Source organism: Emydura macquarii, unplaced genomic scaffold, assembly GCF_026122565.2.
Source record: "Emydura macquarii macquarii isolate MOO-44397 ecotype Brisbane River unplaced genomic scaffold, CSIRO-AGI_Emac_v2 contig_1229, whole genome shotgun sequence".
Taxonomy (NCBI): Eukaryota; Metazoa; Chordata; order Testudines; family Chelidae; genus Emydura; species Emydura macquarii.
The window spans coordinates 1,973,932-2,001,906 of NW_027131366.1; the positions used below are offsets into that span (position 1 = coordinate 1,973,932).

The following is a 27,975-nucleotide window of genomic DNA, read 5'->3' on the forward strand; positions in this document are numbered from 1 at the left end:
AGGTTTTTTTTAGGCAAGCTTTAGGCGTAGGAACGTGACTATCAGTTTACACTGTTTTCATGATTTTCTTTAGAGCCTTAAGGACTAGAAATGTTTTGTTTTTTTAAAAAAGTGATTTTGCAGCAATGAATAGATACTGTGGCAAATTTTCCAGCTACAAAATTGTGGAATATAGTGTAATATTACAAATGAGTAAGATTAAAAGTTACACTTTTGGTTAGGCCATATAAATGATGCTCATTTATAACAACAGGCTGTGTTTGCACTGTATAATGCAGATCGAAAACAGTTTCTGACAGTTTAGAAGACACGAAGAAAAGCCAGATGCAGAGAGATTCCTATGGAGAAGTTTACTGGGATAATATGTCTTCTTAATCTCCATTTATTCTATTTGCAAAATAATGTGTGTTCTTTGTACAATAAGGGCCTCATTCCACATTCCATGCACACCTAACTACTTTAGTGTTCAACAGGAGACTTGGGTGCAACAAGAAATGTGGGATCAGGTCCAATATTTGGGGATTTTTATACTTTTTGTGTATAAGTAATAACTTTAGTTGAGCTTCTTGTCAACTTTCTCAGTCCCTTCTGCTGTCCCACTGATTTCTCATTGATCTGTTACCCAGTTTTATTATCTCTTTAACTTGCAGCTCTCACTTGGAAACTACAATATGATGCAAATTCTTAAAGGGCATGGGATGTGTGTGAATTTGTTGCTCATGAAAGTGAGGAACTGATAGCATAAAACAGGGAACTTCATCCTGTAAGGGGCTCAACACTCAGTCCTCAGTTTAACAGATCACTTTTAAGCATAGGAATAGCCCCATCATTGCAACTAATCATGTTTAAAGATGTTCGTGCTTAAAAGGTTTGCAGTGTCAAACCAGATTGCTCAGTGCCTTGCAGCTTTGAGACCTCAGGGCACTGAGTGATTTTTTTTTTTTTTTGCTCTACAAAAAGACTGAAATGAGTTTTGACCTTCGAAACACTGCACAAGTTGGTAGGACAGAATCCTTTTCCTCATACTCCAACCCAGAGAAAAGGTGCTGATCCATTACTGAAAGCTCCAAAATACAAAGCAGAACTGCTGCATTTCACCTAGTACTTTACACAGTTTCCACCAAAAAAATCAACTCAAGTTTACTCAAAATTTGAAGGCTGTTTGCAAACCAATGTGAGTTTTGTGTTCGCAGAAAAACTCCAAACCCAGATAATTTTTCCTGGTTTAGCATTTCATTATCAGTGTTTCACGGGGCTGTGCTTAACACTATTCTCCAACCACAGCCTGGTTTTGTTCTGACGCGTATTTTGGTAAAATGGCCTTAGTCTAGGAGAGTGATTTGGTTTTGCTTTTTGAGGGGGGAGCTAAGCTGGTGTGCTGTGACCCCATTGCTTACTACACCAATCATAATTGTCTCACTATTTCCTTGTATTCCTCCACGTCCATTTGTTATATCTACCTGTTGTTTCTCATCATATACTTTGGGGCTGGGACCATCTTTTCTTTATATGTGTCTACATAGTGCATAGCACGACTCTTAGATCCACGGCTGGGGCCTCTAGACACTACCACAATACAAATAGTAGCATTTTATTATTATTTAGACAATTGACCAGGACTAATTTACAAAACCAAAGAGCTTTTCTTATATCTCTGATAATCACGTGCAATGTTTTATTTTAAATGATAATTAAAATGCTTGTTCCTTCCTCTAATGTCATAGATCACCAGCTTTTATGTTGCTGAGAGAATGGACTTTTGGGTTTTTTTAGGCCTCAGCACATAATTTTACTCATTGCATTGACCTGGACTTCTCCAAGTTTTGTCTGCTGCTTTCTTTGGAGAGGATTGCATTTCATTTTATTTTTTCAAGCCATTTGAGTTTTGCCTGTCTGACCAGCCTCTTCTGCCATGTCCACCTTCAGTCAGCCCCCATGCCTGGACCCACCTTCCTGGCTCAGCCATCCTCCTCTTCAAGTTTTTTCTTGAAACACACTTCTTTAATGAAGCTTTTTATAAATTATAGCCATAACTATACAACAACCCCTTCTTTTGCCTTCTCTGGTGTAAGGTGCACTAACCTATCCAAGTAGCTGCATAAACCTGTTGTTTTCAACCTCGTCCTCTTCCCACACCCTATTCTGTTTGTCTTCTGTGTACCTGCCTTAGTACTTCAAAGTATTTATTGTGGTAGTATACAGGTTCCTGAATCAGGATCCCATTATGCTAGGAAGCCCCGCAGGCACCCTCCCACACAGAAAAGATGGTTCCTGTTGCCAAAAGCTTGCAATTTAGGAGAAAGTCTGAGCACTGCCCCAGGAGATTGTCTCTGTTGAAATACATTGGCCTTTTAGTGGGAAGGGAAAAAAAGTTATTCTCTACTGCTACACAGTGGCTGCTTTAAAGAACAGCAGGGAAACTGTTAAGTCTTATCTATAAGGCCTGGTCTATACTGCCGGTGAAATTCGGTGGCAGTCAGTGGGAATTATGCAAGCTATGCGAGTAGCTTACGTAACTCCCGTCGACTTCATAACTTCGATTTAGTGCGCCATCTCCACTATGCTGCGCTGACAGGAAATGTGTACCCGTCAATGCAGCACTATGCTTTTTTTGGAGGTGGTTTTAATAAAACAACTTCCGGATTGATTGAGCATGTCTTTACTTCCACTCAATCGGTCCGCATAGATCGATGTGATGGCGGCAAAGAAACTTAGCATTGGAATAGTGATGGGGACTGCCAGAGCTGAAATCCAAGACCTCTCATGGTAGGAGGTGTTAGATATGGGGTGGGCAAAATACGGCCCGCGGGTCGAATCCAGCCTGTTTTAACATTTCGGTCTGGCCACCAATGACTCCCAGCAATCAGGGCCATCCGTAGGGAGGCGTGGGCTCCTACCGGGTACCGGCAAGCAGCCAGGACCCTGGCAGCGGCCATCCACCTCCCGCCTGGTCCCGGTGTGAAGTTGAGAGGTGGGCTGCAGCCGCTCACCTCTCAGCTGGTCCCCGCTCCCAGAAATGTGTGGCCCATGACACTTACCAAAATTCATTGAGTGGGCCCTCTGAGAAAATTATTGCTCACCCGTGTTAGACTAAATAAAACGGTCCCTGCAGTGCAAGAAAGAGCCTTATAGCTTCTTGTACTGGAGATTAGATTACACAAAAATTGGCTTCCTAGCTCTGGCTGTACAGGTGCTACGTCTTCAAGATTTGCTTAGATTGGGGAAGCTGGTTTCTCCACTGTGAAAAGGTGAAATAGGCTAGCAGTCTCTCTTGATCCATAATTTCTAGAATGGGATTTGTGTCTGAGAAAACAGGCCCCCAAAGAAATTTTTGTTTAGTGATCATGCTGAAGGGAAAGAGGTGTTTGATATGTATCAGTCATGGGGGTCTGATTCACAAAATTCAGGTCATGCCAAAGTTGGGAGATGTTTGGAGTCAGTGTTCCAGTTTGGTTCATAGAACTAAGGACAGGAGAAATTAAATCTGGACCTGGATCTGAATCAGAGTTTTCCCGAATATTTAGAAAGGGATCTATTGTTCCATTTCAGGCTCATTTCTGATTTTATTTAGAAGAATACCTGAGCTTCCCTGAAAATGAGCATTCTTAAATTTAATCCACTATGCATTCAGAATTTTTCATTAATTAAACATGGCTTTTTTGTTTATTTGTATTGCACAAGGAATTTACAATTTAAAAACATAACTGTTTTATGGAACTGGTTGGGAATTTTTCAGCAAATAATTTTTTCATCAAAAAACACAAATTTGTCTTTTTGAAACAGGTTTGGTTTCAACGAATCTCCAAACTTGTTGAAAAAAATTCAGAATTGTCTAAACCTTTTGCTTTGACACTTCCTAAATGAAAAATTCCAGTTTTCCCATTCAAAGTGACTTTTTTCAGTCTATTTAATTTAATTTCAAAACAAACATTTTGAAAGAAGTTAAAGGAAAAAAGAAAAATGTTCAAAATAAAAATGAAATGTTTTGTAATTATCAAAACAAAACATTGACTGACCCGAACTGAACTTTTTTTTCCAGTTTTATGATTCATGAAAATTTTCAAGATTTTGACTGTCCAGATTTGGGATGGGAACATTTTTGAATTTTTGAAAATATCCACGAGACAGGAAAACCATTTCCCAGGCAGCTCTACTTTGTTATGCCATTTTCTTTGATGACAAAATTAAAAGTGGTTTTGCATATTACCTGACGATGGTGGGATGGAGGGCGGGGTAGATGGGGACAAAGAAAACCTGTGGTGCCATACAACTTCAGCCAGAACTCAGCAGATGTTTTATACCAACATATAATGCAGGTGAGTTTCTAATATGGCATTTTGATCCTCTCTCTTGTATGATGCAAATTTCTAAGAGAAATTGTATTAATAATTTTCACTCTTGAAGTCAACATGCAGTGTCTGTGGGACACAGCGAGATATTTCACCATAGCAGAGGATTAGTTTGCTATTCACAGACCCATTATTATAAGTATTTATTAATTGAATTAGCATAGCGTCTATGAGCCCTATTCATAGAAAAAGAAGTTCCTGTCCAAAAGAGTTTATAATCTAAACATGAAACAAGAGACAAGAGACAAGAGGCAGCTGCTATTGTCCTCTAGTTCAAGGAGACAATCTGAGTGCCCACAAATTCAAAACTTCAAGGAAATCCTATTGTATACAGTAGTTTTAATTTGATGTGGCCAATATCCCATAATAAGTGTAACACAAAAAATGTCTCTCTCTCCGATCCAATGGTTGATGTACCAGAATTAGTTGTAGAGGCACATTAACACTAGAGTGAACTTTGGAAAAAACCTCACATAAATCAATTTTCCAGGCTGTGATGGGATATACAAATCCCACACTGGGATGGAAGAGGTTAAAGGACCGTACTGGGCTTGGATAGCCCTGCCCCTCCAACTCTGGCTAGCCCTGCCCCTCCAACTGGAGACAAGGTTGAAAAGGCAGCAACCCAGCTCAGAAAGCTGGAGAGGAGTACAGACCTATTCTTCAGGCTCCTGCCAAAAGGGGATAGAAACGCCTCCCTAAAGTACCAGGACTGTATGCTGAGCCCAGATGGGGCTGATGGTTTGATTTCCTTTTTATATTTCCTTATCTGGGACCATAAGCAGAGGAAGCAGTGATAGGAAGTGACCAAGGGAGGGTAACTCAGAGGGTCCATCCTCCCCTTTCCAGGGTTAGATGCTGTTGACTCTCCTAGAGTCAGAGCCCAGTGGAATGGGTGGTCCCAGGCTTCTCTTCCAGTATCCCACAACTGAGTGGACACTAACCATTAGGCCACCCAGCCCACTAAGGACCCTACTACACTGGCCAAGAAGTTTCTGTATTGCCTTTGTTAATGCTGGAGATATGTGTGTTTGAATAAGAACTTATCCCTTCACCCTCAAGTTTCTCTTTTTGCTGATTCTACAGTGATCCTACATCCTATGTTTGTGAAATGACATTCATTATTAGTTTCACTGCAGGGTCAAATGATGAGAAAATAGCCTGAGAAAAAGCCAAGTCTTTGCTTAAATGCAGATGTCTTGAATATTACAAATGTCTGGAATATTCAGCAAACATGTGGGAGACTGGATGGCTTAGGAGACTGGTGCTGAGCATTTAAATATTTTATTTTTAGGCCACCAGTTCACCAAGCTGGTGATAATTACAAGATATTACCATCTGATGTTTGTTCATTGGTTTATGTGAAATGAGTTTGGTGGTTACAGTTCATTCCTCAGTGAACATGTGTCCAAATCATAAAAAGGTACCAGCTGGTTCACAGCAGACACCAATGACTGGTATGAGCGGTTTTTACCTCTATAAGTGGTCTCTCTGGGTTAAAGTTGTAGGATGGTGGGGGAAAGCTGTTTGTGCTGCAACTCTTCTGTGGCTAAAGACTTCAGAGCCCAAGCCTGTCAATCCAGCACCTGCCAGCAGCAGGAAATTCAAAAAAGAAAAGGGGGGGAAAAATCAAGCAAGATGAGAAATTATAGAGAACAAAGGTATGGGAAATAAATTAACATTTAGGTGTTCTACAATGTGAAGAAGTCTGCTTTTACATGAGGTGTTTGGGAAGCCACTATGGTTTACTAAATGAAGGAGAAATGAACTTGGCAATGTGGGTCATGCTTCTGACAGACCTGTTATACTTCCTGGTGATCTCTGTCCTTTTATTGCTCTTATTCTTCATGCCTTACATTTCAGGGAACACTGTACTCTGCAGAATATTATTGTCCCCCTGCCTTCTCTAATTAGGATTTAAATGCTCTTTTCTAATTCAAGCATTTTATTTATTTCTGGTTTTCTTCATAGATTGTTTTTACTTCATTTTATATTTTAGTGGGTATAAGAAAATATAACCTTCTTCTGCTTGTTTTAATCACCTTAGTTCTACTTGACTGACTTAGAGTGCCTTTTCACATTTGGTGTTATTAATGCATTACTCTACAGTAACAAACATTTATTGTCATTCCTACAGTAAAATGGTCTTATTCTTTAAAAGCCTGATCCAAAGCCTACTGAAGTCAATGAGAGTCTTTCCATTGCCTCAATGGGCTTTGGATCAGGTCCAAAATGCAGAATTGGAAGCCTTGAAATCTGGATATATTTTGGGCTCTGCTAGAGACTTTGTGATCTTGGGCAAGTTATTTCACCACTTTGCCCAATTCTGGGTGCTATACTTTGAGAAAGATATAGATACATTTCAGAGAGCCTAGAGGTGAGCAGAAAAAATGATAAAAAGTTTAGAAAACCTGACCTCTGAGGAAAGGTTAAAAAAGCTGGGTATATTTAGCCTTGAAAAAAAAAACTGAGGGGTGACCTGATAAATCTTCAAATATGTTCAGGGTTATTATAAACAAGATGTTGATCAATTGTTCACCATGTCCACTAAATGTAGGACAAGAAGCAATGGGCTTGATCTTCAGCAAGGGAGATTTAGGTTAGATACTAGGAAAAGCTTTCTAACTATAAGGGTAGATAAAGCACTAGAATAAGCTTCCAAAGGATATTGTGGAATCCCTATCATTGGAGGTTTTTTAAGGACATGTTAAACAAACACTTGTCAGGGATGGTCTAGGTTTACTTGGTCTTGCCTCAGCACTTCTGGACTCGATGACCTCTTGAAATCCCTTCCAGCCCTATGTTTCTATGATTCTATATTTTAAATAAGCTGTTGCTGCTGTTTGAGGCCACTTTCCCCCTCATACTGATTTTAGCTGGTGCTTGGGTGTTACATTTTCATTTATGTAGTAGTGGCACTTATTGGCAATTTTTATTTTCCCCAAATAGTTTGTGCTTCAACTTGCTGTACACTGTAGATGCTCATTAATTTTTCCGTTCTGTGTAGTTGGCTTTAATCTTGAGTGACTGACCACTTTAGTGCTTTGATTACCAGTTACTTGAAGCTACCTCTAATTGGCCCATTTTTTTCCAGCTATGTGGATGCTGTCATCTATGGACAATAGCTATGACTGCCCTACACTTGGCCAATTTGTGTAGCTCATTACAGCCATGCCTTCTGTACAGTACTGTACAACTATTTAGTGATGCCACTTTTTTCTACTCAGAACTCATTTCTCAGTTTGTGTTCTCTTTGTGCCCTCCTGGCATGGAATGGAATGAAAAGCCATCAGAGAGATGTGAGCATTCATTGATTTAAGTGCTCACATTGATGTTGTGGTCTCTATTTTCCAGTCATAGAAGAATAAAGATGGACACCTTTAGAAAGGTGGCATGTTTAGAGAAAAAATACATAATGTTAGAGACTCATGTTTATATTTTACTTTTAATTATTCCTATTTGATATAAGGTGTAAGAAATCACTCTATGAACTCAGTAACTTTCACGAGCAGATCAGGGAAATGCAATACCTCATACCAAGTTATTTAAAACGCATCAGGTCTCTTTAACGCCCCTTCTTGTGTGGACTGGGAGGGCATGATTTAATTCACTCCTCTCTTAGATCCAAATCTGATTGTGACTTTCCCCTCGTCCCCAGTGAGGAATTTCTTTCTTTAATTCAAGAGTATCTTGGAGCAGAGTAAGGGGCTTTGAGCAGGCAGAGAGAACAGATTATCAGTTGAGAGACATCGTGTGGATCCAAGAGCACAATTTTGTCTTAATATTTAGCTCTCTCTTTGTCATGCTATGTTTCTGTTTTAATAATAAAAGGAAAGAAACATCTTCCCTTGTGCAGGAGCTGCCTGTGTTTTAGGATAAGAACCACAGTGTAGATTAGTCTGTGCTCCCTGTTAATTCAGTATAAAGACATTAATTGAGACAAGCTTATTGACAAGTATGTGAAAGGGGGTGAACATAATGGCCCCATGCCAGCAAGGGATCTGCACTGCAGTTCTCAATGTCAGGGGTTTCTGAGAGCCTCTATGCCTTCTGCTCCTGGAAGCACCGACCAGAAGGACTGCCACTCATCTCTCTGAGGCGACAGTTGGAAAGGCCAACTGCCACCCTTCAGAACCCTGAAGCTAGTCCCAGGATAAGGAGCTGCTGATTGGCTGCTGCAGAAGATAGACACAACAGCACAGCCAAGCAGATGGATGAAGTGACAGTGGAGAAGACTAGGGTGGGGTTGGGGGAAGAGAGAAGTTGGTCTAGTTTACTTGTTGTGTTACAGCTGCACTCAGAGGAAAGGCAGTGTTTTGAATACACAAAAAACAGGAATAAAGTGAGCAGAATGGGGACAGAATAAAGAAGAAAAGAGCAAGGCATAAAAGGGAATCATCAAGAGTTGAGAAATCATGATAATTAAATATTGTATATTTATATAACACCTTCTATCCCAGTGTCTCAAAGTGGTTTATAAGTATTAGTTCTCACAATTCCTCCGGGAGTTCTCATTCTGCAGCCGGGAAAACTGAGGCACAGAGAGGTGAAGTGATTTGTCCAAGGTCATACAGCTATCCAGTGGCAAAAGTCAAACATAGACTCTAACTACCAGTTAGCACTGGCTGTTCTGCAACATTCTGTCAACAAGAGATAATTGCATTGTGGGGCATTGCAGGATGGGCAACATAACCCAAATAATAAGGAAATGGCACAGAGAAGCTAAGTGAGTTGCTCAAACTCAGGCAAAAAGCCAGTGGCAGAGCAGGGAGTAGAAGCCAAGAGTCCTGCAAGTCTCTAGCATCATTTTTTGTGAAATGACCTCAGTTTATGTAGAACTGATAGAATAAGATTTTCTCATAATATATTGTTAGATTATAAAATGAAGGGGCGTTGTTTTTGTTTTGTTTAAACAGATGGACTCATTGGTTTTATATATTGCAGTTGGAGCAATTTTAAAGATGCCTAATCTGTCTTCAGGATTCACTTACAATGTGGAAGGCAAGTTGTGATATAGCTCTATCAGAGGGCTTTCAGATATGTTAACTTAATGGTAGTCAGTGCAGGTGGTGAGTAGTTACAGACTTACATTCAGAGATGTAGAGTGGTAACACTGAAACCCTCAGCATATGCTGCATTTTAAAAAATGTTTTGGAGCAATTTGCTCCCAGTTTGCTTTCCATGTCAATTTCTAGGCTTTAGTGGTGTTCTACAAAGCAATCAATGGATCATAACCCAACTTCATTACAAAATACCCGACTACTTGCAGTACCCTGAGACCAACTGTATTCTGCTGGAAGAAGACAGATAACATTTAGAACAATGGCTAGTGAGAGATTCCAGATAAGATCTGCTTAGTTGGGTTGTGAGTATTTCCTAGTTGTTCATTATGGTAGGAAAGCTTTTGCAAAAAGATGGATCTGACTGTGTCCTTTAAAAGCAGTCCAACTTTGGCTCAGTGTAGTAGCCTCTAGCAGTTCATTTGAAATCAGTGCCCTTGGGCTCTCACACTCTATCACACCCAACCACACAGAGCTCCCAGAGTGGCAAAGAATAGAACCCAATGTGAATGTCCGTTATGGACAAAAATATGCAGGTTTAATTTACCATGTATTCAGATACCTTAGCGGGGGGTGTTGTAGAAATGCCAGACAAAAACAGAGCTGTAAAACTTTTTCTAATTCATAGCAGAAAATCAGCAGGCACTCTGGAATTTATGTCAGGAACTAGAGCTTTAGAATCATAGAATCATAGAATATTAGAGTTGGAAGGGACCTCAGGACGTCATCTAGTCCAACCCCCTGCTCAAAGCAGGACTAACCTCAGCTAAATAATCCCAGCCAGGGCTTTGTCAAGTTGCAGCTTAAAAACCTCTAAAGATGGAGATTCCACCACCTCCGTAGGTAACCCATTCCAGTGCTTCACCACCCTCCTAGTGAAAAACGTTTTCCTAATATCCAACCTAGACTTCCCCCACTGCAACTTGAGACCATTGCTCCTTGTTCTGTCATCTACTACCATTGAGAAAAGCCTAGCTCCATCCTCCCTGGAACTCCCTTTCAGGTAGTTAAAGGCTGCTATCAAATCCCCCCTCATTCTTCTCTTTAAAGACTGCTTGTAATAGTTACATGGGGTTACTGGGGTTATAGTAGATCACAAACTAAATATGAGTCATCAATGTAATATTGTTGCAAAAAGAGTGAATATCATTCTGAGCTGTATTAGCAGGAGTCTTGTGAGCAAGATGGGAGAAATAATTCTTCCACTCTACTCAGCACTGATAAGGCCTCAACTGGAGTATTGGGTCCAATTCTGGGCACCAAACTTCGGGAAAGATGTGGATAAATTGGAGAAAGTCAAGAAGAGCGAAACAAAAATGATTAAAGGTCTAGAGAAAATGACCTACAAGGAAGATTGAAAAAACTGGGTTTCTTTAGTCTGGAGAAGAGTAGACTGAAGGGAATTGTGATAAGTCTTTAAGCACACAAGAGGTTGTTATAAAGAGGAGGGTGAGAAATTACTGATGAGGACAGGACAAGAAGTAATGGGCTTAAATTGCAGCAAGGGAGATTTGGGTTGGACATTAGGAAAAACATCTTAATTGTCATGGTAGTTAAGCACCGGAACACATTACCTACAGAGGCTATAGAATCTCCATCATAGGGGGTTTTAAGAACAGGTTGGACAGACACCTGTCAGGACTGATCTAGGTTTACTTGGTCCTGCCTCAGCTCATCTGGACTAGATGACCTATCACGGTCCCTTCCAGTCCTACATTTCTCTGAATCTATGGTCAGTTCCTGATAGCTGAGTATACTTTTTTCTATAGTGTGTTGCTAATTTTCCTTATACCTAGTACAAGTTAGTACATTACCTTTTTCCTTTCCAAAATTAATATTTGGCTTTAACAGACATTTCTACAAAGGATATTTCAACAATTAAACTATATTTTTGGTCTCCCTCAGTGAAGGAGAATTCAAGTTTCTCTTGCTATACTGAACCATTAGATGATGCAAGCACAAAGCCCAAAGTCATTAAATTGTACCTTGGTTCACAAAATTTGGTAAGTTCCCAATTAAGCTTTATATTTGTGATTGTTCGGTGCATATAGACAAAAATACAGCACTGTGGTTTACTATTTTATTATCGGTTGAAGACTGAATTAATTCCTCGTAGGAGTTGAAGTGTGTAAACTTGTCATGTATAATAAGGACGTCATTAAAAGTGAAATAATTCTCATTAGCTTGAATGATGACCTCAAGGTAACAAATTAAATTTGAGAGTTGACCTATGACATTGAAGAGTGCAATGATCTGGTATCATTCAAAAAAGTAATTTTCCCTAGATTTGCAATGAATTACTGCTTTAACCTAACATCTCAATGATCAAATAATTCGTATATTCTTCATATGCCTATTCTTCATAAGAGTCATTTTACTAATAGATATATTTAACAATAGACTAGAATTATACCAGGGAAACTATTCCTGTTCTATGGGCTATATAGTCTATTGATGCAAAAGCAATCTTTGATCACCAATGTGACACTAAAAATGGCACTTTGGGTATACTGCACACACAGTACCTCTCTTTAAAATATATTTGGAGTCATATGCACTTGTATTTCATAGGCAGATATGCATTTTCTACTATTGCAGTTGAAAAGGCAACTTAGAACAGAATGCAGTTCTGCAGTTATCTCATGCATCAATGGCAAGCTTTCCAGATTTCAAAAACTTACAGCCATATCTCGATGTTTAAAGTCAAGCCTGTATTTTATGTGTGTGTAATTGTGCACTTGCAGTCATTTGCAACAGTCATTTTTGCACACTATCACTTGTAAATTTGATCATTTGCCTGCACAATTGGATGACGTTGATTGTTCCCAGCTCGCATGCACAAATTTGTTTTCCTTTTGCAGTTAGTGCATAAAAATAATAGCTGTAGTGTGTAAAATTTACATGCAGAAGTGATGCTACATGTGAAGTTGCTTTCACACAGATCGGTATAGGCCACATTTTGAAAATTAAAGTTGTAGTGATATAGGGTTTTGTATTTAATTAATTACATTGTAATTATCTGACAGAATCAGAACTTCACAACTGATCTTGTCCTGGTAACTATTAATAAAGGTTCTCCTTCAGCTCAAGTGGTAGGGAACTGTGCTTTTGGAACAAGAAGATCTTATTCCTATGGCCACAGTTGTCTTGAAGTTCAGCATGGCTGTGATGTGCATTGTAGTAATAACTGTGAAGCCCTAACTGGTCATAGATTTGTTACTACATGTTTATTTGCAGGGCAAATTGATATGTGCAATCACATTCAACTAATTAATCCACCTAACTTGGCCTGTTGAGTGTTTGATCATTTTGGTAACTGTAACATTTGGGGGAAGAAGGGTGTTCCCATGCTAAAAGTCTGTGGGTTTCTTTCCTCCTCAAAGAAAATCAGCTGTCATTTATATAATGTAAATCAGGAGGATATTTTGGAGAACAGGAAAAAGCTTCTGCTGCTATATACATCATCAGGGCTTGCTCCCAGCATTCAAATCTTCAACAGTACCTATTCTGGGATCTTCTACTTCAGAATGAAACTGGTAACATTTTGTTATTTTTCCATGCATGTTTGATGAACAGTAATTTGGCAAGCAATGGACAGTGTAATAAAACAATTTTAGCCAGGTCTTCTCACTTAACCCTTTTTCCTTCCTACCAAGCAGTTGGATTACCTTTGAATTTCTGTCAGAATTAGAGACAAATACAGAAGTTAAATAAGGTTGAGTCCAATTTAACCTGTTCATTCCTGATATTTTTTTTAAAGTTCAGGAATGAGGGAAGGAGAAAAAGTGGTACCAGCCAAGGGGCCAGGTGAGTGGTGGCAGGTAGCTTGGTCTATTTCTGAGATATGTGATGCGGATTTGAGGAAGTAAGGAGTGGAATGTGAGAGATAGGTGAAGAGAGGGGGCATCAAATAGGAAGGCATGGGCAGAGGAACAGGAGGCAAAGCAGCATCCAGGAGAACCTAGAAGACCTACAGGCAGAGGTGCTGGAACTAGGGGTACTGAACGTGTGGAAGCACCCCCTGGCTTGAAGTGGTTTCTGTCATATACAAGGTTTACAGTTTTGTTCAATAGCTTTCTGCACCCCTGCTATAAAAATTGTTCCAGCATTCCTGGCTACAGGCCAGCAAGTCAAACACTAGCAAGCTGCAAACCAATTGTTTAGGCTTTGCAGGCATTTCAGAATAGTGGGTTACAATCCAGAATAATTATGACAAAATCATATTTCTTCCATTTTGGGACAACATTTGATGAGAACGTCTGAGACTTCAGTAATGTTGAATCAAATCTGAATGCTAGTCCTGCTTGGGCTACCTATTCAAGCCATCCCCAGTGCTTTACCTGAGGCCTTATCTACACACAGAAGTTGTACCTCTCCATATAACTGGATCAGTATGTGTGAAGGGGTGCATCAGGTCTTTATGACCCCCTGCTGGATGGTCTGTGGTCCTACTACTGGCCCCAGGAAAGAAGCAGCAAAGATGGGTCCTCCCAGCCTTGACTACAAAAGCTACAGAGAAGCAGCTACTCAGAACCTATCAGGCTCAGGTAAAAGTTGCTGCACAGCCTTAGCAAGGCAGTTCCTGGCTGAGACCAGAGGGCTGAGGAAGGATCCTCCTCTCTGGCTAAAGAAGCTTGACTGGTTGCATTTACTGGAGCTGGGAGAGAGAAAGAGGACCTGAGAACTGTAACCCTAGGGTATCAGGTGAAGACAAAAGGACCAAATGGGAAGAGGCCAAGGGAAAAGAGCAGCAATTACTTAAAGGAGGCTAAATGGGCTGCTGTAGATAGGGTCCCTGGGCTGGAATTTGAAGTAGTGAGTGGGCCTGGGTTCCCCCACTAGCAAAGTGTCCTAAGCCTTGAAAAGGGGACTAGGTTCTTTCAGAAATCTGTGCAGAGGGTTGGATTTTAAGGGGCCAGAGATAGGGCTGAAGACCCTGGTGAAGGCAGACAGTTTATTGAACTGTTCACTGCCCCAGGAGTGGTGCATGTTGAATGTGGAACTGGCCAGAGGATTGAGCCACTGAAGATTTGCCTAGTGAGGAATGGAATCATGCTTATTCTTTTCAATGAATTTCATCCGTCATCCACATATAGATATAAAGTATGTATTGTAATGAATAAATACCATAAAAGAGAGAACCTGATAGCAGTTTGTGTGATTGCACTGCTTCCTTTACATCACAGATGATTTGACCCAAAGCTTTTAGACCTTTTGAAAATAATGGAAAAAGGGAACAAATAAGTGATTTAGAATCATAGAGAAATAAAATATTTCACTGCTTGTTTTTTTTTTTAATAAAAGGAACAAAATCAGTCTATCTGGACTATTGATATCCCCAGAAGAAATATTACATATAATACAGGTAAAAACTATATTTTTTCAGTTCCATATATATCACTGTCAATGTTTTCCCTGCACTTCAACTGAAGTTTTCCTCTTCTTAATTTCATGCCATTACTACTAAGTTTGCCTTCCTTTTCATACTTGCCCCCCATATACTTGTAGATCATGTCCCCATATAGTAATCTCTTACCCATTCTGTAACTAGTTAGCCTTGCTTAATCTTTCCTTACAAATCTAACAATTTTTGTTCTTTCTTTATCTTCATTTAATTTAATATCTTTTTGATATTGAGTAATACAGTTGTGAATGCTTTTCAATGACAGCTGAAGGTGCTCATCACTTAACAAATCAGGCCAGGTTTATTTAGCCTAAAATTAGGCACCTATTTCTGAATAACCTTTGCTAATGACTATATTTCCCTGCTTGAGATTTCATGCCTCTGTAGCCAAAATTATATTAGCATATTACATTGCAGACTCATGTTTGTTGTCCACTATCACCTCTGTTTCGTATAGAATTGCTGCTTTCCATGTTCATTCCTTGCCTTCCATATGTTTTTCATACTGTTTTTCCTCCTCTGTATTTGTTTTCACTATCCCAGTCTGAATTTTGTTATGTTCTCTCCTCATTTCTAACATATCTAAGTATTTCTTTGTTGTCACTAGTGTTCACAGTTCCTTCTAATGTAATATCTGCTAATTTCATTAATATTTAGTTTACTTCCACTTCCACTTATTTAATAATGATGTTCAACAAACCCACCTAGCACTGATCCCTGTAATATCAGACTAGATATCCCACAGCTCTATACATTATATATTAGCAGTTTCCTAGTTGGTGGTCCTTCATCTCTTTTTCACTCTGTGTGGCAGTGTTTGTAGCCAAGAAAATGACGATAAATATTTTGACTAGTAGTCAGTGAGGCACTGAATATTTAGCATTTTAAAAATCCAAATATACTACATTTTATATTCTCTGTATTAGGTCACCTTGTTATGTGAAATGAAGCCACATCATAAATGGTCTTTGGGCCAGATCCTGATGCACTTTACTCAATTTTTATTCAGCACTTATTTAAGAGAACTTCCCACTGACTTCAATGAGAGTTTTGGCTGAATGAGGGTTTCAGAATTGTTTGGTTCTTTAATAAACAGGAAAATCATGAGAAGTTATTTAATTTGAGTGGATTCAAGTAATGGAAAAACCATTGTATGAAGGCAGACAGAAGTCTGAAGAAAGAACCTTCTGTGAGAATCATTTTTCTATTGTGTGTTTATAAGACGCTAAACCCTGTCCATTTGTATTCACTTTATGTTCAACCAGATATTGCTCCAATAGAAGAATGGTTTGTAAGATTCACCATGCATCATGGATTAAACATGTTTGCTACTGAAGGAACATTACTGGATGTTCTCAGAGGTAAGAATCATTTAGAAAGATGAGAATCATGTAGAATTCCCACATAAAAAACTGTTAAGATGGAGTTAAGGATGATATTAGTCAGAGTTAAGCATACATTTAAATCAAAACATGTTAAGATATGAAAACATGCTCCTAAGACACACAAACAACCTTAACTCTGCTCTGTAGTGACACCATTAGGGAAAATATATTGAAAAAAATTATTTAAAATCAATTTCTTCTAACCTGCAGCCACAAATGCTAAAATGCCTTAATTATATTCATATAGTTATCGTACAACATCACTATAGGACAGAGTTCATCTAAAAATTCTGTTTGTGGAAAGATGTAACAAGATGATCAGTGTACCTTATTCAGTTAATTTTATTAGGAAATGATGTGCCTTCTGCAGAATAGAGCAAACTAAAGAGACTTCCTAATTTCTTTATCAAATCTATTGTATTGTAACATGGTTATTATTGAAGGAGCTGGAAAACTGTAAGTAAGGTTGCCCATACTTCCCATGATAAAATTCCTGTTTTCCGTTGCTTATAACTTTGTGAAACTTCAGCTGTTTGGGCTGAAGTTTTCCATGCTTGGTATCTTTCTCAGGCTGATAGTTTAAAAAAAAAAAAAAAAATCAGCCAATACAGTTCAGCTGTTTCCAAGAACAAAGCTAGGAGGAAAATAGGTGTTCCTCATTCAAATATATTTTGAAATGATCTAACATGCCTATGCTTTGGAACAGGAACTTAAAATTTGACAAGGCCCAAGCCCTTCTACTTTTTCCTGTTCCTGTGACAATCTGCCCATATTTGGCCAACGGTTACAGGGCACCTCTATCGCTTCCTGAGGAACCCCACTGCCTGGCCAGTTCAGATATTTCCCCAGTCACAAACGCACACCAGGCTATTTATCTTCCACCAAGGTGTGCATTTATTTTCTTCTTACATTACAATAATATGCAACACAGGCTTACAGCAAGGACAGGCTTCTCTGCAGCCCACACTTCCCAGCCCAGGATCACCCTCTGAGTACCTCTTGCACTGCCCTTCAGCTCCCCTTACTTCCTGTTTCCTCCCCTTGTATTCTCCCCAATTACCTTGTTAGCCCAGTGATTGTCAGCCAGGTGCTCAATCCCCCACCAGAAAGTGTGTAATTGCCCTCCTCTGGGCTTCCAGCCTTTTCCAGGCTGCAGCAAGGTCAGTGATCAGGGTGCTGCTGATAGCATCCTGTCACACCAAGTTATAAATCTTTGAAAAATCACAGTTTGCACATGCTCAGTAGAGATTTCTTGGCTTTTAACAGCTCAAATCTACAGAGATTCCTTCCTCGCTGAGCACGAGCCATCTTCCCACAGCTCCTAGTGACCACACTACACATACATGATCCCGACAGAGCAAATGAGCATGCTTCTGTTCATGGGCAGCAGGGGCTCAGAAGGACTCTCTGCTCCTGTCCTTGGTGGGGCTATGCACTGGAAGTGATCTTACAGAGTTCATCTCTCCTGTGCTCTCAATGACCCCCATTCCTAGCTGGCACCCAAGCAGGGTGGGGGAAGGAGCCTTTGAATGCAAAGGGGACAAAAGGTAGAACAAGGGCAGAAAAAAGAGTAAATTGGACAAGGAGTCTGGTGGGACTGGGAGAGAAGCTAACTAGAAATTGGAAGGGGAGGCTGAAACTAACTGAGAAAAGTCTGGGAGATGGGCTTTAGGTAGGGGAGGGTGGGACTACTTGGGCAAAGAGACTGGGACTGGGAGTTGGGAGCAGGAGACTGGGAGCCAATGAGGGAAAAGTGGGGGCTGGGAGCCATTTGGCTGGGGCTAGGGGGTATACTGAGGTTGGACAGGAAGCTGGGGGAAGGGGGAGACGGAGTAGGAATCAGTGTGGGAGAATAGGGATGGTGGTAGGGGATACAGTTCTGACAAATAGCTGGGTTGTGGGGAGAGAAATGGGACTGGCTAGTTGGATGCTAAGACAAGGAGTGACTGATTGGATAGAGACTAGAACTGAGAGCCAGTGTCGGGGTGAGGAGACAGATTGGACGGGGAGTCAGGAGAGGAGAACTGGGCCTGACCGGGCAAGAAAACTGCAAGACAAGGAATTGGGATATAAATAGTGGAAACTAGAACTAGCTGGAAAGGAGACTGGAACTGGGTGTGGAAAAATAGTATGTGAGCATAAAATTAAAGACTATGTCATAATGCATGCACACAAGGACGGTGAAATAAGGTTGCATGGCCAGTCTTAATTCTGGTATTTCCTAACTCCTGAGTGCTTGACTTTGCAACCTCTATGATGTTCTTTTAATATCATTTTGCGTGAGTAACTTTATTTTAAGCACCACGATCTGCAATCTCCATTAAGCTGCATGCAAGTGCTTTTTATCATTGCACTTTGTTTTTCAATGACATTCTTCATCTTAGGCCTGGTCTACATCTAAAATTTAGGCTGATCAAGCTATGCCGCTCAGGGGTGTGAATTTTTCACACCTCTGAGAGACATAGTTAAGCTGAACTAAACTCCAGTGTAAACACCGCTTGGTCAATGATGCAAGAATTCTTTCAACCTGGCTACCTCCTTTCATGGGGGTGAATTTACTATAGGGTTAGGAAAAATCCCTTCTATTCCTGTAATAAGTGTCTATGCTACAGCAGCATAACTGCTGTGCCACTGTAGCACCTGTAGTGTAGACAAGCCCTTACATATGCACTTGTCCACATGCACATTCTTTCTCTATTACACTCCAAATGTGAAGCCACTTTAGGTTCATTTCTTACTTAATGTACTTATCCTCTTATAACCCATTTTATTTGTCTTCTGTTTATCCATGAAATAAAAGGTGATAAGGATGGTTAAATAAATATGCAGTGTATTCATGCTTTGTATATATTAAACATCTAAACTTTTTTCTCCTGCAGAGCCTCTTCTTCAATGGCGTCTTGGCAAATCAATGCACTCTGCAGAAATTAATGCTCTAATACCCGATGTAATAAATATCACAGTGTCAAAATGTCCCTGTGCTAATGATGTGGCAGTAATTGCTCTCATATGTAATGATACAGTATATGGTAAGTTGTGCTTCTGTGTGTTTGACTATAGACAAATCTATAGACAAGTGCAAAGCAATGTACATTGGATTGGATTGAATAGTTTGTACTATTCGTATACTCTTCTGAGTTCTGAAATAAGGTAATATTTATGTTAACATCTGTATTCTCCCTTCCAAAATTAGACAGGTCAGTGACATTGTCTGGCTCTGTGTGCAGTTGCAGCCAGAAGGTGAAAAAAGAAAAATTCAGGAAACACTATATTTACATTATGCAAATCAATGATACATTCTCATTTTGCCTCTTGAGTTTAGGGTTCATCCCTTCATTTCAAAAAAGGCAGAGCAGAAAGATAAGAAGTTTGGAAAAAGACAACTGAAATTATCTGAGACATGTTTTTTTACACAGCATATAAATAATTTGTGGGTCTCAGTGTCCCAGTTGTAAAAATGATTTGAGGCGCTGAAGAGTGATGTAATGACTACAATCGCATAGAAAGTTGATGTTAGAGATGGAAATAAAACCCAAGTTATCCCTCAATCCAGTGCCCTACCTAAGGCTTCCAGACATATGCTGATCATCATTTGAGTTCAGGAAAATAATTGTCAATAGGGTAGTGTTGCACGCTTAGTTGAATTATGAAGATTTTTAAACTCTCTCCTGAAGAAGCCAGCAGTGAATCCCTGTTGGAGATGGGGGAATATGGCATGACGGACCATTGGTTGGTTTTAGCATGGTCTCCTATTATTAGATGTCTTATTGGTCCTGACAAACTTGATCATATTAGAAAATTAATCTTATACTCTGTTGTACAGTATGGTGAATTTGGCTTTAATATCTCAGACAGACTGGAAGTGAGATGCAAATAAAAGTGAACACTGCCATCTAATGGTAGATATAGGAAATGCTGAAAAGTAAAAACCAACACAAACTTGATTACCTGTAATCTTAAAACAAAAATCAAAGAAAAAAATAGAAATATTCAGTAATTTACTATTGTTTAGCTATATCTGTTGTAAAAATCAGCGGAGCTTATAGGTAATCTGGTCTGTCACACCATGCTAGAAAGAGTTGCCAAACCAAATGTTAAGCCGTTTTAGGGATGGGCAAAATGGTTTTATTTATTTAATATGTATTTAATATTTAATATTATATTCCCATCACTGGGAACAAAGGTGAATTATAGACATGTACAAAAATAAATTCCTAGACCCAAATATTTTAGAATCCAAATGAACAAAATAGAGGCAGGACGGAGGGAAGAGAAGCAACGTAGACGCAAAATGATTGAGCAATTTAAAAAAATTATTTTAGCTCACTTCTTGGGATAAGTGTTCTGAGCCTGCTGAATCAGCCCTGAGCCTGCATGTTCTGAGCCTCACAAGTCATCTGAGATGATTACCTGTGAATCCTAAGGGCCCAGCCAATCCACAAGCAAGAGTCCAACTAGGTGACCCCAGGGAGGTATATTGGCTGCTAATGAAAGCAGCCAATCCAGTCTGCTCAACATCACTATCTTGTTGGGGATACTCCCAGCTGTCTGGTAGCTCTGACAGACTGCTCCAGTGACAGCCAGTTGCCTGGAAGTCCTGACACTTCTTAACAATTCAATGGTACACTTCTTTTTAATACAGATTGGCCTGAATCCTGAATTTATTACTCACTTTTTACTCCATTTTACTCAAATCAAACTCCTTTTGACATACATGGGAGTTTTGACTGAGTAGAAACATCAGCGTTCAGCCCACTGTGCTCAAATCGTAATGCAGAGTAGACGAAAGGATTGGGAAGAGAAGTGTGAGAGCAGGGATGAGTGAAAGCCTTCGGAAGTAAATGCATTTTCAGTAGAGATTTGAAGAACGGTGAATTGGCAAGGCATACTAGATCAGGGAATCTGTTTCAGGAATAGGAAGAAGCATGAAAACAGGTAGTGTCACAAGTGATAGGAGATGAAGTGGTTCTTTGTTTGCTTGTCTATATATATTCCACCGTTGGTGCTCAAGATGAATTATTTTTGTCAGCAGTGTCTCTGGGTGCCGCACTTGGACCCTATGTGTCTTCGTGTCTCCAACTGAGGGCATAAAGAGTAGTTCCACCCCTCAGTTCCTTCTCACCATCTGTGGCTACAAGTCAGTCAGAACTTGCAGTGTCCGATCTTCTTTGAGTTGTGTGGCCTTTTTCTGTCTTTGTGAATAGTTGTAGGTAGTCTGATAGTTAGCACGTTTAGTGATTACAATAGTGTTAATCTTTTTTTATAGCATTTCCTTTCCTCTCGTTATGAGGGAAATAATTTAATTTTGCTTGGGAGATACACTTTCAGTACTAGTTCAGTTGTGTCTGATCATAAATCCCAGACTTTAAGAATTGCCCTTTGTATAAAGCTAAAGTGCCTTTAAACTATGGGCACCTTAGATGCTATGTGTCTAAGGGAAGGGCACATCATGGGAGAAATGTGCCAGCTGTAAGTCACTTTCAAAAGACAACCAAAAAGCCATGGAATCTCAGCTAAAATTTTTTCTGATGGAGAGATTGATATATCCTTCCTCTAATCATGGATTCTGGGTTGCCAGGAGTAGAAACATCAGAGCACTCTCATCTGACAGGGCTCCTGCTGCCTCTTCCTCTCATGCCTCTGATGTTCCTGTAGTGAAAGACTTGTCCACTTCCTCTAATAAAACTCTGGCTGGCAGTGGAAGGAAGGAGCTTGTAGGGAGAAAAGACAGAGATCTCCTTCTCTGGGTCCTTCTGCTTCTAAGGACCATGAATCTTCCTACACGTCAGAGGCTAAGGATAGCTTTTGACCAGTGCCCAGTCAGGCACCAGTCACTTCATCACAGGACCCTCATATCTGGTACTGCAGAGATCACCTGGTAATAACCCTTTAGTGCCAAGGCTTCTGGTACTGATGTCCCCAGTACTGACTCTTCCAATAGCATCTACCCCAATACTGGCATTGGCAGCTTGGTTATCATAGGCATTGTCATCTTCAATACCAAAGATTTACTTAGCATCCAAAGACCTATCAGTCTTCTCCAGAGCAGACTCCCTCCCCCGCAGTTAGCAATGGTAAAGTTACCACTGCCTGTAATGGCAACTGTCCCAACTGTGGTACCAAGGGCATCCTTTGCAGACTAAAACACAATTATGGTGGGTCCAAGCATGCCTACTGGTACTGCCTCTCCTCTTAGAGAGGTGTATTCTCTTTCTTCTTCTTCTAGCTCTCAAGGCAGTAGAGAGCCTTCACCAGCTAAATTGCTGAAGTCCAGGTACTCAGGGCCATTAACCCCTGGGAGAGATTCTAGGGCTGACTCCTATTATCATAGACATAGATATGGATGCCACTCCCTGGTGCCCTCTTCCTTGGCTACCAGCACTTTATGCTTACCAGTACCCCTGGCTATATTGAATTTCTGTGGGGAATACTTTGAACAAGAAGATCTGAATCAGCTGCCCAGTCCAGGGCTAGACCCCCTCGTGCACTTCAAAAGGGGTATCCACTACCAGCCCATCCTATTCCTTCATCACCTGATCTCACTGTCTGAGATTCAGGTGAGGATTCCCAGATTGGAGACCATACGGCCCCTCTACATTTGTCTCCATTAAGTCTGTATGAGGTGGTAATGCCTGAGTCATTGACTACCATCCCAGATGACGACAAAACATTACAGAACCTTTTGAGGAGAATTGCTAATACATTGGAAATTGCTGTTGAGGTAGCTCAAGAAAAATCACACCAAGACCTTGACATTCTCAAAACCACAGCTCCTGGATGTCTGACTTTACCGGTAAACGAAGGACTTTTAGTAAATTGGTGGGGTTTTCGCAGATGCAGATGCATGCCTCTCTCATCTAGGAGACTGCTGCTATGAAGTTCCCCCAGTGCGAATTTGAGAAATTTTGTATTCCTCGCTGGTAGTTGCAGCACATGAGATGACACTTCAGTGTCAAAGATCTACTCTGAAAAACAGATAGGCCAAAAAATTGGACTTGTTTGGAAAGAAAAATTACTCAACATCAATCTTCCAAATGCGAATCACTAACTACCAAGCCTTATTGGCAAAATTTTAGTTTTGTTTTTTGAGACTCCATGGTGAAATTCAGACAAAATTCCCCAGGACAGCCGGGAAGAATTTAAGCCGATCATTGCTGAGGATTAGCTTCTAACTAGAATATCTCTCCAGGTGGCCCTCAATGCAGCCAATACGGCCTCCAGATGAGTGGTGACTTCATATGCAGTGAGGAGATCCTCTGACTCCATTCATCAGAGACCCCCTAAAGAAGTACAAGTTGAGGACCTGTGATTTGAAGGGTCTGATCTCTTCAACATTAAAACTTATGCAGCCTTAAATTCCCTTAAGGACTCCCAAGCAATGCTAAGATCCTTAGGGATTTATACTCTTGCTCCCAGCTGCAAACATTGCAATGGCAATCCTACCAGCAATAGAAGCAACCTGAACCAGCAAGGAAACATCAGAAGTTTCCCAGAGTGAAATCTTCTGGTTCCACTGCCATGTTGACTCACCAGCCTCTATCAACATCAAGAGAGCACATTTTACAGCTCACTCGAGAGTATTGTATCCCCTCCATTTGGGAATTGTTGGTTTCATTTCTGAGAGTTGTGGAGAACCACTACTACAGAATGATGGGTCCTGGAAATAATAGAGGTGATGTGGCAAAGTGACTCACCAACTAATGCACTCCCTTGTGACTAGATGCAGCACTGCAGGGTTTTTTCTCTCTGTTGTCCTGCCCCTGGGTCATTCAGATTCACTAGTAGTCTTTGCCATGTGGCTTGGCCCTCTAGCTGGCTTACATTTGGTCTCAGCCCTTTTGGGGGTAAACCAGGGTTTTTACCCAGTAGTTCCAGGATCTCACACTAGGTCAACAGCCCAGATCCAGGCCCAGTAGTCCTTCTGGCCCTTTGTGTGTTGGGGTTTTCACAGGCTGGCTGGCCTTTTAAGGCATGTTGGGCTCAGCTTTGCCTGTGAATAGATGGCTGTCTCCCAGCTGAGTGGGATGGAGACTTAATCCCAGCTCCAGGGGACCAGAGAGAGGATTACTTAACCAGAGCTATGTACTCAGTCTAAGAGGGGAGACCAGGAAAAGAGGAGCAAAGGGAGTTCCCACTCTGGGAAGGGCCTGAGGAAGTCAGGCTGGAAAAATCCCACAGGAAGCAGGATAGGCTCCTGGGAAGGTTGCTATAAGGAGCAGGGAGATTTTTGAGATCCATGGACTCTGCTGGAGTCCATGGGAAAAGGAGTCAGTGGGAAATCCTGCTGGGGAAGAAGCAGCATAGAAGGAACTCTGCCAGGCCTAAGAGTAGGGGTAAAAACAGAAGACTTTAGAGTAGCCCAAGAGGGGCAGAAGAATTATTTAGTTTGGATTTATTTGGAATTATAGTAGAGCCTTTGTTACCCCACAAGGGGATACAACTTTTAATTGACATGGCTGGCGGGCCAGGCCTCAGAAGATCCAGACAGAGACAGGCCATCATGGGGCCAAGGAAGTGGCCACCAGAAGGTGTTTGAGATGAAGTCTTCTCCAACATAGTGCCCTGATGCCAGGGAGTGCTACAATGTTAAAAGCAACTGCTTACAGGGGTCTTCACAGTAGCCTCCTGGTGAAGCTGTAGGGGAACCCAAGTCCCTCTCTCTAGTCTGGGTTTCAGCTCAGGGACCCTAGTAACAAGTGGTTAAGGTCTGTCTGGTCAGACTTCTTGCTTCTTCTATGGACTACTTCCTATGTTGACCCAATTTCTCCTCAGGGGGCTTATATTCTCAGCAGAGGTTTGCTTTGGCGTCAAGCTCCTAGACCCAGTTCTCAAGGTAACAAAGGAAAGGAGACTAAACTAACAGAAATGAACTACATGACCAGCTCCTCTCTCTAACCAGGATCCTTCTGCTGTCTGTCCTTCTCTCTGTGCTCATGGATAACCTAAGGTAGCTTGGCTCTTTGCTGTGCTCCTCTCTGGGAGCTGAAGATGAGAGGTTTGTCCACCTCACCAGGCTGAACTCTTCTTTCACTGGACTTCTCCTTTTTCAAGGCTCCTCCTCCAAGACTGGCAAGCCCCATAGGGGCATGGCAGGGCAAGGCTGCCTGCACCCAAAGCTGCTTTTTAACTATTCCTTACCTAATACAAGGTTTACACCCTGTCACAGGTGGGCTTATTGTTCCACTTGCAGACCCTGCCCCATGCTCACTCACCATCTCTGTCCTTATTCAAGTACCCTTGTCATGACAGCATGGTATTTCTAAAGGTGCAATCACTTCTCATTCTTGCAGCAGTAGTAGAAGTTTTTCAAGAGTACAGGGGAAGGGAATTTTAGTCTCATTATTTTCATATTCCTCCAAAAAAGGGAGGTTTACAACCTATTCTGGTCCTGAGGCAACTAAACACCTTCATCCAAAAGCTCAAGTTCAGGATGGGGTCTCTTGCCTCTATTATCTCTTCCCTATATCTGATCAATTAGTATCCCACTCTTGAGCTCCAGAATGCTTATTTGCATATCATGATTCACCCAGCTCACCAAAGACATACAAGGTCCAAGTAGGAAGTTGCCATAACCAGTGCAGATTATTACCATTCATCATGTCAACAGTACTCAAAGTTTTCAAAGAGTGCCTCATGGTAGTGGCAGCTTCTCTCAGAAATATAGGAATTCAAGTGTTCCCATACCTGGATTATTCAGGAGAAATTATGCCAGCAAGTTGCAGACTCAATTCAGCAAACTGCATCTCTGTTAGGCCTGGAAATAAACAAAAATAAACCAATATGGACTGGAAAAAAAAAAAGATGTCATAAAAGACAGTCTGTACTCAGAAACACTGATGGCTTATCTACCATCAGAGATTCCAAGCCATTCTAGACCTACATTGTAATCTAAGAGCTCATCCCAGGACATCAGTGAGAACTTGCCTTAGACTGCTAGGCCACATGGCTTCCTGCACCTTCATTGCTTGGCATGTCAGACTTCTCTAGCACTGCATGCAAGGGTGATTTGACGTCTGAATATCAGCCAAGGAAACATCAATTGCACATGCTACACACATTCCACCATAAGTCCTGTCGTCATTAAAATGGCAGATGGATCCAACAAAAGTCTGCAATGGGGTTCCATTCTCTCCTCTTCCATCTAAGACTGATGATGAGTACCTCCACCTTTGGATGGGGAGGTCATCTGGATCACTACAAACAAAGGGTTTATGGACTCCTCAAGGGGAGAGACTCCACATAAATGAGTTAAGAGCCATTTGTTGAGCATACTCAGTTTTCCTTTCAACCCTCCAGATCCTCACTATAAAAGTCATGACAGACAGCAATGCAACCATGTTTTATATAAACTAGCAAGTGTGGAGCAAGATCCACTGCTCTGTATCAAGAGCTTGTACTACTGTGGAATTTCTGCATTTGCCATGAAATCACCATGGAGGCAGTTCACCTACCAGAAACATGGAACATGATGCATATTGCCTCAGCAAACAATGTATAGATGATTATAAGTGGTCCATAGATGACAATGTGATTTGAACCCAGTTCTTCAAATGGGGTTCTCCCCACTATAGACCTTTTTGCCATCAGAGAAAACAGGAATTATCATCGCTTCTAATCCAGATTGGGAGCAGAGCCTGGGATCTCTTTCAGAAGCATTCCTGATCCCATGGTCCTTGGGCTTTTGCTACACATTCCTCCAAATTCCATTAAAACCAAGAATTTTCAGGAAGCTCAAGCAGGACTCAGTCAAGATAATCATAGTTGCTGAGGCAGTTTTGGTACTCATGGCTCAGAAACCTCTCCATCTCATGCCAGTACATTTACCTCTACTATAAGACCTAATTCTGAGAATTGTGGCCAAGTTCTGCCACCCAATCCATGTGCTCTCTATCTCACAGCATGGATGTTAGTTGATTGTTCTCCAACAAACATGCTCTGATGCTATCAATCTCTTCCATAGTAGAGAAAACTTTAGTAAGCAGGCCTATTCGGCTAAGTGGGAGAGATTTATAAAATGGATATGTCAGGACCAATAGTTACCTTTCAGAACTCAGCTTCTCAACTATCTTCTGGAATTAAAGAATTCAGGACTATCAGTGAGCTTGCTGGGAGTTCGTCTAGCAGCTATCTCATCACTCTGCCCTCCAATTCATGGATATGCTACCTTTTATCACCCCATCGTGGCTAGATTCTCAATTAGAGAAATTATCCTTCCCTAGGTTGTAAATTTAGTCTTAGCAAGCGGATGGGACCTCTACTTGAACCCAGGGTCCCATCCTCCCGGTTTCATCTTTCTGTTAAATCAGCTTTCTTGGCAACAATAATATCAATTAGGAGGATGGAGAAATTGCAAGTTTTGATGATAGGCCATCATGTACAGCCTTTCATAAGGACAAGATATCATTAAGACCTTACCCAAAAATTCTATCGAGTGATCTGTGATTTCCATTTGTCAGGTTATCCACCTTCCAATATTCTTTCCAAAACCACATTTGAAAAAGGATGAGGTGAAACTGCACACACTAGATGTCTGTTTTTAGTTTGTAACTTTTTCCTTTCATTGTTACATCAATCTTGATTTTTTTTATTTTTATTTTTTTATTTTTAGGAATTTATTTAGGAGTTACAGATTCCGGATTTATATCTCGAGATACAATGTGGTTCAATGTGACGGACAGCCTGTGTAGTCTCCTAGACGATGGTAATTCCTTTTTGTACTTAATAATTTAACAAGTGCAGTTCTGTTGGTTGCACCGGTGGCATATTCATTACACTGT

The 27,975-nt window shown here is 40.8% G+C and overlaps 1 protein-coding gene across 1 annotated transcript in view; it reads left to right on the forward strand.

The window, feature by feature from the left end:
• Positions 1–14,411: 14,411 nt before the first annotated feature.
• The window catches only part of CATSPERB (cation channel sperm associated auxiliary subunit beta), an 81,664-nt gene continuing 68,100 nt past the window's right edge, over positions 14,412–27,975 (forward strand). Inside the window, exons 1-5 of the mRNA XM_067547085.1 lie at positions 14,412–14,512; positions 14,714–14,774; positions 16,079–16,174; positions 19,078–19,227; positions 27,807–27,899. Of these exons, the coding sequence (XP_067403186.1) occupies positions 14,462–14,512; positions 14,714–14,774; positions 16,079–16,174; positions 19,078–19,227; positions 27,807–27,899 (451 nt within the window). The 5' untranslated portion in view covers positions 14,412–14,461. The remainder of the gene's footprint in view (positions 14,513–14,713; positions 14,775–16,078; positions 16,175–19,077; positions 19,228–27,806; positions 27,900–27,975) is intronic.